Source organism: Stegodyphus dumicola, chromosome 10, assembly GCF_044657685.1.
Source record: "Stegodyphus dumicola isolate Sdum_Otavi_A_Nest chromosome 10, ASM4465768v1".
Classification (NCBI taxonomy): Eukaryota; Metazoa; Arthropoda; class Arachnida; order Araneae; family Eresidae; genus Stegodyphus; species Stegodyphus dumicola.
This window is the reverse complement of record NC_140777.1, coordinates 184,969,454-184,985,619: the sequence shown is the minus strand read 5'-3', so window position 1 is coordinate 184,985,619 and position 16,166 is coordinate 184,969,454. Positions and strand designations below refer to the sequence as shown.

General features: G+C 33.1%; 1 protein-coding gene across 3 annotated transcripts in view; it reads left to right on the top strand.

Moving 5' to 3' along the window:
• The window catches only part of LOC118183882 (uncharacterized), an 89,811-nt gene that overhangs the window by 36,347 nt on the left and 37,298 nt on the right, over positions 1-16,166 (top strand). The window contains exon 12 of one of the 3 annotated variants that reach the window (XM_035353491.2): positions 4,713-5,065. The exons of the other annotated variants lie outside the window; for them this stretch is intronic. Within the exon in view, the coding sequence (XP_035209382.1) occupies positions 4,713-4,719 (7 nt within the window). The 3' untranslated portion in view covers positions 4,720-5,065. Of the gene's footprint in view, positions 1-4,712; positions 5,066-16,166 lie in introns of those variants that run through there. 3 annotated transcript variants of the gene reach the window in all.

Below are 16,166 nucleotides of genomic sequence, written 5' to 3'. Positions count from 1 at the left end.
CACTGGAAGAAACTGTTGTAAAATTTCTGCAGGTATACAGTATTTTACAGCGAAACTTTTAAAAGGCACAATGAAGAGCTGCATTTTGTAATAGCCAGCCTGCAATTCTCTGATGATTTTTTTAGTGAAAATAAATCTTTGTGTACATCAGAAAAACAGCACAAAAAAATTTACAAAAGGATTTAGCGAAAAATGTGTTTTATTGTTTTTATATACTTCATGATATAATTTTTATTTAATAATTAAAATTTGCATTTTAAATTGCTGAAATGTGTTTTGTTTTGATATATCGGCACGGCTGGTTCTAGATTTTTGCAAACTTTGTAACTCATAAATTCTGCTACCTGGTTCCTTAAAAAAATTTTGCTTTTCCTAAATTCTGCCACCTGGTACAATCACACCAGCCTTGTATGCTGATAATTATTGCTGATTTATGATAAATATCAATAGTTTGGAAATATTTTAAAAAAGTTCCAATAATTTCCAATTTGCACTCGATTTAATTGATAACTTTTACTTTTCATGTGTAAAAAATTGCCGGATTGCATTGCCAAACGTACCTATAAAAATTAATAAAGGATGATTGGCAATTTGGATTTTAACACTTTTGACCCGACTTTTGCATGTTTAAAATTTAACTATGAAAAGTAGTTTTTAACATTTAACATTTAGTGGTGCTTCCTTCTTATGAAAAGAAGGAAAAGAACTTAGGCAATATTGCCCATTGCTCTTCCGCCATTTGATCATTTAAATCAAAGGATTTAAATGTTAACTCCCATGAAAGGTAAATAATAAATAAATAGATAAGATCCCAAACTGACACCAAATATACAGTATCAGCAAAAGATCCCATCTCTAAATTCAGGGTGTCGGTTAAATCGTGAAAACTTCCCTATTGGATGAAGAGCCGATTCAATCCCTCCCAAACCATCAAACGCAAATTCTTGACCAAACAAGGGTGCGATGGCGAGTCATCATATTGGGTTTTTCAAATGGCAACAAAAAACACTGGGTACAGCAAGACACCATTTGAAATCATACTTAGCGAAGTTCATGTGGAGGCAGAAAGCTGAAACTCAAGGTGAAAAACCCTTCAAAGCTATAGCCAAACATCTTCCATCCAAAATAAAGAAAAACCAAATGTATCAAATTAACGCCAAAGTTGTCCTATCCTTCTCCATTAACACACAAGTACCCTTATGAAGACATTTTTCAAAATATCTTTCTGTTTCTTAATACCAGTTTTACCCGTAGCAACACATAATCACAAACAGGGTATAAGGTATTTCTCCCGCCTTTGTGGTGTAATGTTCAGCACGCTCGACACGTATTTGAGGGGTTCATGTTCCGGCGAGGGCATTGCTCCTTTTTCACTTCTGCTTCAAAAATACTTAATGCCTCTACAAAAGAAAGGTAATAATTCCATATATGCCCCCCCAGGTGCGGAGAGAGCAACGAGACCCAGTCGACCAGATCCTGATGATAGCAAATTATTATTTGCTGCGTATTAGATATCACAAATTATGTCTACAGATATTAGGCATTCATCTGGAGCAGAAAAAATCAGTTATGTTTTTGCTAAATATTGCTTACTGTTGCTTTGGATTTTACTGGGCTTATTCTTGTTTTTTTAAGTTTGCCTAAACTAAATTTGATAAATCTGGTTGCTCTAAATTCATCTAGAAGCTATTTCAGAAAAATGACCAGAGATAACAATGAGTAAGGCTTTCTCCATTATGTAAATATATATCTTGATCCTTCCAAAATTCTCTGTTTCTCCATTTTTATAACATTTCGTTATGTGTTTCTCACTTGGGAAGTTTTTTTTTTAATTATCACTTAGGATTATGATTATTACTTGGTTTAAATGTTTCTTTTTTTTTTATTCTATCCATGATGAATACCATATTTATTCACGTTTTCCTACTGTTTAGCACAATGTTCTAAAAAATAAAAGCACAATGTTCTAAAAAAGTAATTCACATCGTTTTCTCCCTCTTCAAGCTTTTACAGGGTTTGTACACATTTTTGCAGACGGATAATTAAGCACTTTTAAAGACTATTAACGAAAAAAATTAAGGAGCTATGAGCAAACGGGAACTCAATAAATTCAAATAAAAATATTATATGCATGCCTGAACTTCACTTTTTAATACCATCCTAAAAATAAAAGAGATCCATTAGTAGGATGCATTATTATTAAACATATCTTAATTAACATAATTATTAATATGTTTGAGAATAAAATAATATTAAGAAATTTATCAAGTAGCATTAAATATTTTACACTTATAATAACTGGACATATTTGAAAGAAGATAAGTGACATTTTAGTTACGTTTTACTAACAATTAGCTTCTTTTTTTAATGCCTCATTTTGTCACATACTTGGTCAGTCTAGAGGTTTAGTAAATAGTAAGTAGTATCCTATGAGGATTTACTTGATCTGGTAAAAGTTTAATAGTCCAACCCCCCCCCCAACAGACATGAAACAAATTATCGCTATGTCTGAAAGTAACTATAAATCAGAGGTTTAAATAAAGATTTAAATACGCTTCTTATTTAAAAAGAACATAAAGGCATGTTCTTATGCTAACAATTCGTTCTTATGCTAACAATTAGCTCGTGGTGATGTAGTTAAACAAGGAGAGTCAAATTCGAACTAAAAATATGTACTAGCGGTCAAAGACTATACAATTTAATTTCAATTTAATGTGGTTCAGTATCTATCATCATAATAAACTCAATTTAGGGAGCGGTAATGGAAAGACTAATAGTTACAAATTATCAAAGTTGACAGGAACTAAAGCAAGTGGAGGTCAGAAACACACTCTTGTCTTACACTCCAAAAACCTAAGTTTAAAAACTGTCTAAGTGATTTGCATTCTGGTGAGGAAATAGAAATGGGAAATTATAGTAAAGGCTGAAATTGTAAACAACTGGGTAATTTACATAATAATAACTGCACATATCTTTGAAGAATAATTTTCTTTCTCTTTACATCTTTAGTTCCTTTCTTCAACATGTTTCCTTTCACTTTAAAATTTTTGGATTTAATTAAAGATTTATGTTATTCTAAAAGACTAAATGCATTAAGAATGTATGGAAAAAGCTGCTAATTTTATTTCTTTAGTAATACAAACATTCAGAAGAAATATGAAATACATATGGTAAGGTCTGGTCACAGAGCTGGTGCGTCATAATTTTTAGAATGTAGTGACACACCAAGCAAAAAAATCTAGAAATGGCAAAACTTTAAGAATTTAGAGCATGCATTGGAAGCAGTATTTAGAAAGGCAGCAGAGTTTAGGATCCACAGAGACTGCGTCAGGTGGCAAAATGCATAGCGCCAGCCTTGTGCATGATGCATTAAGACATATTAGATGAATCTTTTGAATTGTCAGTTTTCAATTTCTTTGTTAATAAAAAAATTCCTTTCTATAATTTGCCTGCCCATATGATAAGATTAGAAGCATTTTTGATATTTTCTATGCTTGTGTCTAGTGAAAAGTAGAGAAAATAAAAGGAATATAAAAATGTTACCAAAGCAATTCTAGTATCAGAAGTAAAATATTCAACTATTATGTTTTCATTATTCTTCCAGATGTTCTCCAAAATGGAAGAAATTGTGTGTTACTACCATGGAGACATTTTTTATTTTGTCACATTTTTCTGGAATCTTTTAGAATCGTGGCTTCAAATCTTTCTAAATTGTCCAAGCTGAAATGTCTAAAATCCTAAAAAAAAATTACCCCTACCAATACTGTAATAGCAAAAAGCCAGAAATGTTTTGGGGAAAAAAAAAATCCAAGGAAAAAAGTGTGAAATTATTTTATAGAGAAAACTAATGCATATTCTGAGAATTCTGAACATTCTGATAAGTGGGAAAAACTGTTACCATAAAAAATTAAAAAAACATTTTTAATTAATTACATAGCTATTTCGCTTTTGCTAAAAACTCTTTCATAAATTGTGCTTTATATCATTATACTTTGCATATTTTTCAGATTTAAAACATTGTATAATATGTGGCGAAAATGGAACTTTATTATATGACAGTAAAAAATAAAAATGCTTTATTTGAATGTTATTTCTTAAATATAATTCCAATATATGACCATTATTTTAGTGAAATTTATCAATGTTAGAATGTTCTAAAAAAATCATCAAAAAATTACCAGATTTCAGAATTAAAAATTTTCTATAGAAACCGATCTTAAAATCGCCAAATTTAGTACCGTTTAATTCTTTTGAATTCACATCCCCAAAAGCGGAAAGTTGTTTGAGAGCTGTTCATTACAAAAAATAAAATAATTTCGAAATGCTCATGTTTCACTTCTTGCTCAGAAACTCGAGTATCCTATCATTTTGTATTACAAATAGGAACAAATTATAATCCATGAACCCATTCAAAAAATAACCATATTTGTCAGTGAATCGTCAAAAATATTCTTGCAAAATGCTAATTCACACTCAAAATAGCAATTGTAAAAACAGACAGAAATTTCAGATGATTAAAATGAAGGACCTTCTGCCAATTTTGGCCGAAATTAAGGACTTTTGAGGACCAAAAATTGATTTAAAAAACTTAAGGACTCTTAAGGACCGTACGAACCCTGTTTTATAAAGTGAGCTTCCCTAAATTTTATGATGGATTCATCCAGGTAGTGATAATTTTTGCCTTACTGATTGGCTTGTTCATGGATTTTTAGTGTGTGACTCCAGTTGAAGATGTGATTATAGTGAAGTGCTTTAAGAAAATGGGGATATTTAATATCAGTGATGAATCTGAAAATCATTTCATGCAGACAGATTGAATAAAGACAATAAAAACAGTGACAACTGCCAAGATGTAACAAACAACAAACAGTAGTTCTAGCAGTGTTAAATGATTTGAGGCCTAAGGGGTAACAATAAACAACAATGAAAGCAAGCAAGATTCAACATACAGAAGAGTAGAAATAAATATACCTAATTAGATATTGTAATTTTATTATTATGTATTCTTATTCAAGTGCAGAAATTCTTGATTTTTGTATGATAGTAAGAAAGGGAGGAAAATGCACAAATAAACATGATATGAAATGCGTTTAGCAATTTTAATCTTACTCTTGTAATAAATAAAGATATATATAAAGAGAGTTTTTATTGAATATAAGATATACAGGTAGTCTTTTTTTTTAATAATGTAACACTTGGAAGTAAGCAAAATGAAATAAAACAGTTGCAAAAAGTGACATCTTCCTTTGCCTGATTACTATATATGTACAGAGGCTGTTCGCACACTTTTTGGGCAATTTTGCTTCGCTTTTTTAAAAAAATAGTCAGCTTGGATTTTTTTTTTTTTTTTTTTTTTAGTATAAACTATCATCTGCTACTTGACAGTTTTGTTTTCATGCAAAATGACACTTTTAACAAAGAAATGGGTGAAGGCTACATTAGTGATCTTTCCAAAGAAAATTATTCATATCTAGTTATTAAAAAATGCTGTGAAAGGCATTATATATATATATATATATATATATATATATATATAAAGCTACGATAGATAATATTGTCAAAAAGAGGGGTGGGTGTAAGTCAAAGTTTGGTTTCAAATAGAAAATTTTTTCCAACTACATATCCAAGCATAAAACGGAATGTTTCGAATGTTGTAAAGGTAAAATCTTTAATGTGAAAAGAAAATCTGCCAAGCCAAAGGCAGCTGCAAAATAATTAAAATGCTCAGTGTCAATTGTAAACATAGTGATTAATGCTGACTTAAATCTTAAAAATGTAGTAAAACATAATGTGCATCAACTTTCTCCACAATATATCGCCAAATGCAAACTATGCTGCAGAATTCTTTGAGAGAAACATTTACCCATATAGAAATGCAAAAATATTGTTACAATAGATGAATCTTGGGTGTATTTAAATGACTGCAATAAAAAGAGATTCATTTATTAACAACAAAGAGAAGGAAAAAAATTTTTGAAAGATGGTTCAAAGAATCTAAAGAAAGTTTTTCAAAAGGATATATGACTGTTGCTGTTTTTTCATTTAATGAGAAATTAAAAATAAAGAGACTGCAGGAAAATGTTCTGATAAACTTCACATATTATCAGGAACATATTTTATATCCAATTTTCAAATATGAAATAACTTCTTGTTACCCACAGTGGCATCAATCAGTAGAACTGCATTAAACCATAGCAGGCAACTACAAGTCAAAATCCACTGTTAATTTCCTGAAAAAATGGAACAAGAAATGGGTATCAAGGCCATACCCATCACTTACATCCCTACTAAATCTGCTGATCTATCACCTATAGATTTTTACACTTTTGAACATTGAAAATGGGATAAAATACATCTGATACTACAAAAGACTTTCTTGTAAATTACAGTGTAGAAAGATAGTGAAGAATAAGGGTTATCAAACAGAACATTTAAAATACAAAATTTTATGTAGAATATGTCTGTAAATACAACGAAAATCATCTAAAAAAACGTACGAACAGCCTTTTTGAGAAGTTGTAGTTTATCAGTATGTAATATATAAATCTTGTTTTTAAGTATGGCTTTTCTGTGAGCTGCGACATTTTGTACTGAATTGTAATTTTAGTTGCATGTAACAGTTCACCTGACAAAAAATGTTGACTTTTCCCTAAAGTAGATCTATATAATCTATTTATCTCTACATATAATAAAAGAAAGAGTCTGTGTGTGTCTTTTCGTTTGTGCTGCGCGTAAAAGCTAATAAACCCAGGGCTACGAAATTTGATGCATAGGTGCATCTAAACAAGAGCCAGTGCACCTCGAAGCGATTTTTTTTCAAAATTCGAATCGGATTTTTTTTTATTTTATCTTTTTGATTTTATTCCATCATTTTGAATAGTTTCATTCTTTTAGAAATGTGGTTTTGGCAACAGTTTTTCATTCAATTGTATACAGGACTGCTGACTGTTAAAAATCAGCACTGTTGCCACTTGAAAAATGAGAGCGATCATTCTGTGCAGTTTTTAAATTTAATGTTTCTCTTGGATACTGGACGTTTGTTGGGAGAAGGCAATGGGAATTTGACTAATTATTTATTAGGGTAATTAATATTTGTATTAAGGGATATTGCTTATTTCATTGTAATTTTGTTATATGTAATACATTTTTTTTAAAATTTGTGGATTTTTGGGGGAGGCTAAAGTTGCTCTGCAGAGTAAAATTCTGTGCATTCTTAAATTTAACGTTTGGTTTTCTCTTGAGGCATTTTTTCGGTACATTTAAAAGCCAGATGAAGGCTGGCTTAGTCAAGAATAAAATTTTACTAACTTTTATTTTAACAGTTCTTCACTGAAAAATCTTAGAACATTTTCATAGATGCAGCAATCTGAAATTTGCAAATTTAAACGGAAAAGAATTACTGAGCAGAAACAGTACACTCAAGATTTACCTTTATTTAAATCACTGCCCATCTTTTAATCTTGCAAATATACTTAATTTGTTCATGTTACCATTGATATTATCACTCCATGTTTACATACTTCCATAATTTATGAACAATACACTAGCTAAAGTAGGCAGCACAGAAAACTCCTTGATTTTGTAGCAGTTTATTTAGTTTAGCTAAATTTAAGGATCTCCCAAACTGAAAAAATTTAAACATAACTTTTCATTTTTTAGATCCGAGCAGCCTGTTTTAGTAATTAGTTGGTTTGGTTCCACATATCAGCTTCATACATTATGGTCATGGGAAGCAAAATGATCACACATATATACCTATGAGTAAATATGATACCTATGAATATCCAAACCTATAAGTGAAAACTTTTTCATTCTAAGGTTGTGTATTAGTTTCTTATAGTATCAAGCTTCTCAGAAGATCACCTTATTTAATGAAAACCACATTTGCATGTGTTAAATGATGGTTTCTTTGAAAATTTTATGATTTTATGAGAGCTATGTTTATTTATTTTTTGTCATTCATAGAATTCCTGTGTACCTTTCTGTGATTTGTATGGCAATAATTTAACTTATTCTGTAATAATAATTGTAACCCCCCCTCCAAAAAAAAAAACAAGATTTGTTTAAATGAATCTATTAGCTAAATGTTAAAAATTAAATATTCTGTATATGTTGTACATTTGAAATATCGGGAATACTCAGATAAACAAGCACTTGGCGAGGTTCCTGAAATCGCATTCGTCAACTTGGGCGATATGCGCCAAACAGTGGGAAGAGTGTTTAGGTTGCTAGGCCGGATGCTAACTACAATAGGGAAAAGGAAAGGGATACTTTCTTTCTATATGGTTGATACTTCGCGTTGGGTGTCGTGACTTTGCAGATAAATCTTTGTGCTGATGATCACATGACTTTGTCAGTAGCACGGAGTATAATTATACAAGGGGTGGTCAAATGAAAAGGTACGAAACAACGTAAAAGTTAAATATTTTCATATTCCGCCATGGGAGAACGTAGCAAGACATCTTGGGATGCGATTGGAGTCTCTGACTGGGATCGGAGAATGCGCAGGAGAGAGCAGAGGCTCTTATCAAAAGCGGCAGTCCGTATGAGGACAGGATGGCGTACGCGTTGCAAAATTTGATGACTGAGGAGCAGCGAGGTGTTATCCGTTTTCTGACAGTGGAAGGTGAGAAATCGGCAGCTATTCGTCGCCGGATGGTGACAGTTTACGGGGAGAAATGTGTCTCTGACAAGTCTGTCAGAAAATGGAGTGCCCATTTTTGTGCAGGCCGTGAGAGTGTGGTTGATGACCCGAGACCAGGCTAGGCAAACACCGTCATTCCGAGCGATCTCATCGACAAGTTGGACGACCTAGTGAGAAGTGATCGGCGTGTCACATTGCGAATGTTGGTGGTGAAGGTGGATGTCAGCTATGGAACTGTGTGGAAAATTGTTCACGACAGGTTGCGATATCGGAAGGTGTGTGCCACTTGGGTTCCGAAGCAGCTCACCGACCAGCAAAAGGAACTGTGTATGGGGCTAGCACTGCAACATCTGTTTCCGTATCAGGAAGACCCCACTTTCATGGAGCGGATCATCACAGATGATGAGACTTGGTGCCATCACTACAAGCCAGAGACAAAGCGGGACAGCATGCGTCTTCACCTCCCCCTAAAAAGTTCAAAGCCGTGCTGTCAGCAAGCAAGGTGTTGCTCACCATCTTTTTTGACGTTCAAGGTCCACTACTTGTGGAATTCAAGCAAAGAAAAACCATTAACTCCGATGTGTACTGTGAGACACTCTGACGACTACGCAGGTCCATCAAGAACAAAAGAACGGGGCTGCTCATGGAGGGTGTGGTTCTGCTCCATGATAACGCGCATCCACACATCTCCAGAGTCGCACACATGGAACTGGCCAAGTTCAAGTGGGAGACGTTGGACCATCCGCCCTACAGTCTGCACATCTCGCCCTGCGATTTCCATGTGTTTGGTCCACTGAAGAAACACTTGAATGGGAAGCCCTTCAACTCGAGCGACGTACTCAAGGATGCTGAGAAGGACTGGGTCTCGTCATGGCCATAGGAATTCTGGGAACAAGGAATCCTGTGGCTTGTTCATCAGTGGCATCGTTGTGCTCAGGCCTATGGTGTATATTTTGAATAAAGTCTACATTTGTACCCACCGTGTCATTTCATACCTTTTCATTTGATCACCCCTTGTAGTAGATGCTTTGAATTTGTTGTTTAATTATTTTCTAAATAAATTGATTACACTTGTAATTAGAATAAGATAATTTTATTTTTATACATGAAAATTACAAAATATGCTCCTTTTCCCTACTTATGGCTCACATTATCCCATGTGTATTTATGTATAATTAATTTCTAAATAAATTAATTACACTTCTAATCAGAATAAAATGATTTAATTTTTATAGAATAAAATATACTCTTTTTTTAACTTATTGCTCATATTTCCAGACAATTTCTAATTAGAATGAATTTTTTTAATTATTTACTTAATATTTAAATATATGGGAGTCTAGCCATAACAAACAGGAATTAATGTCTAAATAAATTAATTGTACTTCTAATACGAATATATATATTTTTTAATTTATGGAAGTCATGTTTAATCTAACCAAATGCCTTTTTTCTAATTATGTCCATGTATAAATACGATTAGGATTATTTAGAATATCAAAAGCACTCCCGGGCTATTTGCTTAAGGAGAGGGAAGTCTGTTACCGTGGCTTGACTTTGAGATGAACTACCAGTGTGTAACAGTTTTACCCTTCAGCCGCTGAAAGACACCCTGTATCATAAAAGCAGTTTTTTAAACAATCATAATTACATTTATATTCAAATATAATTATTAAAAATATAATAAAATGATAATCAGACTTTGAAATGCTAATAAGTTAGTATAAAATATTAACCCTGCAATGGAGGGGCCGGCGTACAGAATACGCCAATGCCATCTTTTGGGCTGTAATTTTTAGACAACTCCTTCCTGAGCTTCCTCCTTCCTCTACCCTCCTAGAAACATTCCATGAGTGCAATGCACCTGGTATTTCTGGTCAGTCTGGTTTTCGCCTTCCTTCCGAAAGCAGTTATTGTGAACATGTCGCGTACGCAGTACGCCACTCCTCCAAGTATGTACAGAAAGAATATTGTACCTCCTGAAGATTATTTGCGCGTTTTAGAAGAAGTCTCGGTGGATGAAGACTCCGACAATTTCGATAACGCATCTGATGTTGATGAATCGGAAGTCATCGAACATTCTGATCATGAAAGTGACTCAGAAATTGAGGGAAATGTTTCTAAACATCCTCATTTTCCTTCCTCAAATGATGTTTCCCCAACAAATGACGATTTTAGTGATATTGAAAATGACATGAGTGATTTAAAATATAAGTACTTTTTTGTAAAAACAGTTTACAAAAAGAAGAAAGTTGGAGGAAAGTTTCTGAAAGAAGAAAAGGAAACTTATAAGTGGAATAAAGTTTCCCTCAAGAGCAAATTCGCCAGAAACCCTCGAAAAAATTTGATGGAAAAAATATGTCCTTGTGCCAAAACTTGTGATGATATAAATGATGAGCTTTCTGCTTTTCAGAAAATCATAAATACAAATATGATTGATGCTATCTTACAATATACAAATATTTATCTCAAATGTAACAGGACTGCAAATGAGCTCCAAAACATCTCAAAGAGAAGCATGTATGATACTAATAGAGCAGAAATGTTGGCCTTTTTAGGAATTTTATTCTTATTAGGGTGCAAAAAAAATGTCAAAACTCAATTTGGAGGAAGCATGGGCAAAAGACGGTACTGGAATTGAAATTTTGTAAGGAGTCATTGGTCTCAAGCGATTCAGAAAACTGTGTGCTGCTATTAGATTCGATGATAAAGGCACAAGGTATGTGCGAAGAAAAACTGATAAGCTTGCTGCACTAAGAGAATTTTTTGAATCTTTCAATCAAATCTGTCAAAACTTTTATAAACCAGGTGACGAACTCACAATCGACGAGAAGTTGGAACCCTTTCACGGGAGGTGCTCTTTTATTCAATTCATCCCCAACAAGCCCGCAAAGTATGGTCTGAAAATTTTTGCAGTTGTTGACTCACGAACGTTTTATACATTGAAGCTTGAAATTTACTGTGGCAATCAACCCCCAGGACCTTACGAGGCTTCTAATTCAAGTATTGACATTGTCTAAAGGCTAATTGGTGCGTACGAAGTTTCCAACCATAACCTGACGACCGATAATTGGTATACAAGCTACCTGCTAGCTCAATATCTTCTTACCAAAGGTATAACACTTGTGGGCACGCTGAAAATAAAATAAAAAGAAAATTCCAAATGAATTCCAGCCATCAAAAACCACAGAAGTCGGCAGTTCACCGTTTGGTTTTCAAAAGGATATGACAATTGTTTCATATGCAACGAAAAAAAATAAGTGTGTAATACTGCTCAGTACTTTACACGATGATGACAAAATTGACCAGGAAATGAATAAACCTCAAATAATCCACGATTATAACAAATTTAAAGGTGAAGCTGATACTGTAGACCAACTTTGTAGTAATTTCACTGTCGCCTGAAAAACCAAGAGGTGGACAATGGCAATATTTTTTGCACTGCTAAACGTAGCGGGCATAAATTCGCAAGTGCTCTTGAACTTCTCCAAACCTGATGCAACCATCAAGTTTAGATAGAAGATATTTTTTGAAAAATCTACTACATCTTTGTTGAAACCACATCTTCAGAATCGTCTGAAAATGCCATTTCTCCTGTCGCATTCCAAAGCTATTATTAGAAGGCTGGTAACAACAGAAGCGGACAAGGCGGCCGAAAGGGATGAGAAACCACCTGCAAAAAAGATCATAGGACGCTGCGCTGAGTGCGGTAGAATGAAGAATAACTACACTACCATAAAATGTTCTGAGTGTTCTAAGTTTACCTGCAAAAATCATCTGGGCAAGACAGTACAACTTTGCAAACCCTACTGCAGTGAAGAGGGACAATCGGAAGAGGATTAAAATAGCAAAAGGTTTTCAAATTTCTCATTTGTGAAATTTATTACTTACCAAACTTTTCTTTACGGAATATTTATAATTTGTAATTTTGATTTATGTTCTTATAATTTTTATACAGAAAATAATGCAGAATACTATTTAACTTTAAATTACATTTCCAGTGCATCCACTTTTTGAATTTATTAAAAATTCGTAGTTTTCATCTTTACTGCTTTTTTTCTGTTATTATTTTTCTTATATCATTTTTGCTATGACGAATCACCTTATTAATGCCATGTATAAGATTAAATAGTTTCAAACACAAAGCAGAGGCTCGAAAAATGACCTGGCGTACTTCATACGCCGCCCCTCTAAGCTTGTAACATATGCCAGCCCCTCCAACTGAGGGTTAAACAAACATTATTCTGCTGTTTTTCTACGTCAAGCGTATTTCGCCAATTTCTTTATATAGAGGATTTTGTGCTGTTTTTCTACGTCAAGCATATGTCGCCAATTTCTTTATATAGAGGATTTTGTGGATTAAAAGTCGGACATATCAGTAAAAAATCTAAACCATTAGCCAAAACATGAGCATTTCTTAATTTTTTCACAAAAAAACAAGTAAAAGTTAATTAAATTTGTATCTTTAAGTTGTTGAATAAGATTTATATTTATATTTTTCTGACGTGTTACTCATGTTCTTGTTTAATAGTAATGAATGCAAAATAAGTAAAAGATAGAAATCTTTGCATCACTGTATTTGAAACAAATGCATAACTAAATACATTCGCCGACCACACCACTGTTATATACAATGTTCAGATTGCACAAAAATAATATTTTAGGATTTAACTTTTCATGGAATAAATACAGACAACTTCAAATAACCTTATCCTATGCTATTTGATTGGTCTCTTTCTGAAATTTAAACAATTGCATAATGTCGTGAAAAGCCATAAAAGCACTTGTTACAAATCTTGTTTCCCTGCAGTTATGCATTTCAGGATTACATTTCTTCGGTTACCTACATGAAAACTATTTTTGCACTTAAACAAGAAAGAAAAAAAGAATAAAAATAACCCTCTTAACCCTTATTAATCAAAATTATGTGCATAAAAGACTCCGGAATGTAAAATATAAACCTGACTGGATGATTGAATAGCCTGGAATACATTTCAAGGATGCAATAAATATTATTGTGGAAATACATGCATATTTTATTATTTTAAACTTTCATCATTAACTATGTGATATACAGTCAAAAGTCGTTAATCTGGACTCGTCGGGACTTCGGCGATTCCAGATTATCGATTTTTCCGGATTATAGATCATCAGTTTAAATCTGGTAAGATGGCATGCAGAAATTATAAAATTAAAAATATGAAACCGTAATTTATGAAATAAAGAACAGTTATGATCTAAAGCAAGGATGTCAAACTCATAGGTACACTTGGGCCAAACAAACAAGGTTTAACTTTAGGCGGGTCGCAAAAAAAAAAAAAAATCAACATTCATAGAAACGTAGATTTATTTCGAATAATACAATAATAAACATATATATATATATTTATATAGAAAAGAACAAGAAAAATTTAATGTTTACGTCCTGATACTTGACATCTCTTCTCTGCTATTATCTTTCCTATTTCGGGAGAAATTTTGTTTGCAGTGATAACTTTCAACGCTGACCCAAGGTGAGCATCATTAATACAGTTTCTAATAGGAGATTTATTACCTTTCATGACTGAAAATAACTGCTCGCACCGATAAGTGCTACCAAACATGGAAATAATTTCATATGCAAATTTTTGAGTATTTTCAAACCTGGCTGGTAAATATTTGTAAAATTCAGGCACGCCCACTTCAATGAATTTTGCTTTCAAATTTGAGTTGCATTGAATCTCGATCACCTCCATTTGCATATGGCTGGGTACTGAGTCAATACTTATTGAGAAAATCGAAGAAAACAAAAAAAAATTTGTGTTCGAGGGAACTAAAATCATTAAACCTCGTTTCAAATTCAGTTGTTAAATTTGCAACTTTTTCTGCGTAATTTTTATACGAACAAGTATCATCTAAACTTGATTTGTTCATGCTGCACGTCGGGAAGTGCGTCAAATCTTCATTTTTAAGTTGTTTTTCCCAAAAAACTAGTTGACATTTGAATGCTTTAATTATGTCAAACATGTTCGTAATGATATGATCTTTTCTTTGTAACAACCAAGTATCTTATATCAACCGAGAAAGATAAATCTTGTATCCATATTGGATCGTAAAACAAACTTACGTCTTGATTTTTCGTTTTTAAAAACTGACATATTTCTTCTTTCAAATCCCAGAATTGTTTGAGAATCTTGGAGCAAGATAACCAACGTACCTCGGTATAGTAGGACAAACCCGAATATTCACTATCTAACTCACTTAAGAAAGCAGTGAAATGACGCTGATTTAAACCTCGAGATCTTATAAAATTTATAACTTTTTTTATATATGACAAAACATTCTCCATATTTATTATTTTTGTGCGTAGAACTTCTTGATGTACAATACAATGTATATGATGAATGTTTGAACCGTGAATTTCACTAAGTTTTTTTCTTAGTAATGCTACGAAGCCCTTGTTTTTCCCGGTCATTGATGGAGTGCCATCTGTAGCTACAGAATTTAATTTTGCCAAAGGTAGATTGTATTTCTGCAGAAGTCCAAAAACACAAGTAAATATATCTTCTCCTGTGGTAGTACCAGGCATCGGTATTAGTTCCAGTAATTCCTCAAAATGTTAAAATTCTTGTCACAAGAACGAAGAAACACTGCTAATTGAGCTTTGCCACTAATGTCCATGCTCTCATCACAGGCAATAGAGAAACTTTCGAAACTAGATGATTTTGCTTTGATCTGATCACTTAAATTTGCGGCTAAATCGGTAACTCTTTCCGCAACTGTATTTCGAGACAATGAAATTGATTGAAAAGCCTTCACATTTCCAGGAAAAACAATTTCTACAGCTTTCATTAGGCATTCTTTGATGAAATCACCGTCAGTAAAAGGCTTCGAATGTTTAGCTATCAACTCGGACAAGACGTAGCTTGCATGTACCGCCATTTCACTTTCTTGCAATACTTTACTAAACATGGACTGTTGCTTTTTCACTCCTAACTTGAGCTCTTTCAACTTTTCTTCTCTCATTAATCCTTCGTAATTGTTATATTTCGATTTGTGTTGTTCGTAATGACGTTTAATATTATATAACTTTGGTACATTAATAGCATTATTGTGGGGAAAGGCAACGACCATAGTTGATAACACATTTATTACTATTTACAAATATAGATTACATTTAGGATTACAATTAATGAAAATGGTATACGAGCGATCGAGCGACGTCTGCTCCGCTCGCCAGTTAATCCTCGTCTTTTTCCGAAGGCGGGAAACACATGCTGACGCAATGCATACGTCACACAGTAGGAGATTAGGGAATATCATGACATAACGTTTCCCACATTCGGCCATCATGACCGGACAGGCGACCTCGCCTGAAGCAACATAGTATATCATCAAATTTAAAAAATTATTATAATATAGTAACATAGGTATGAAAAAAAATCTGTAGATACAAAGCTGAGGATACTTACACAAATGGAGCAAAAAAATAGATTAAACACACCACAGCAGTTAACTAAAAATAAAAAGAACATTAGTATGA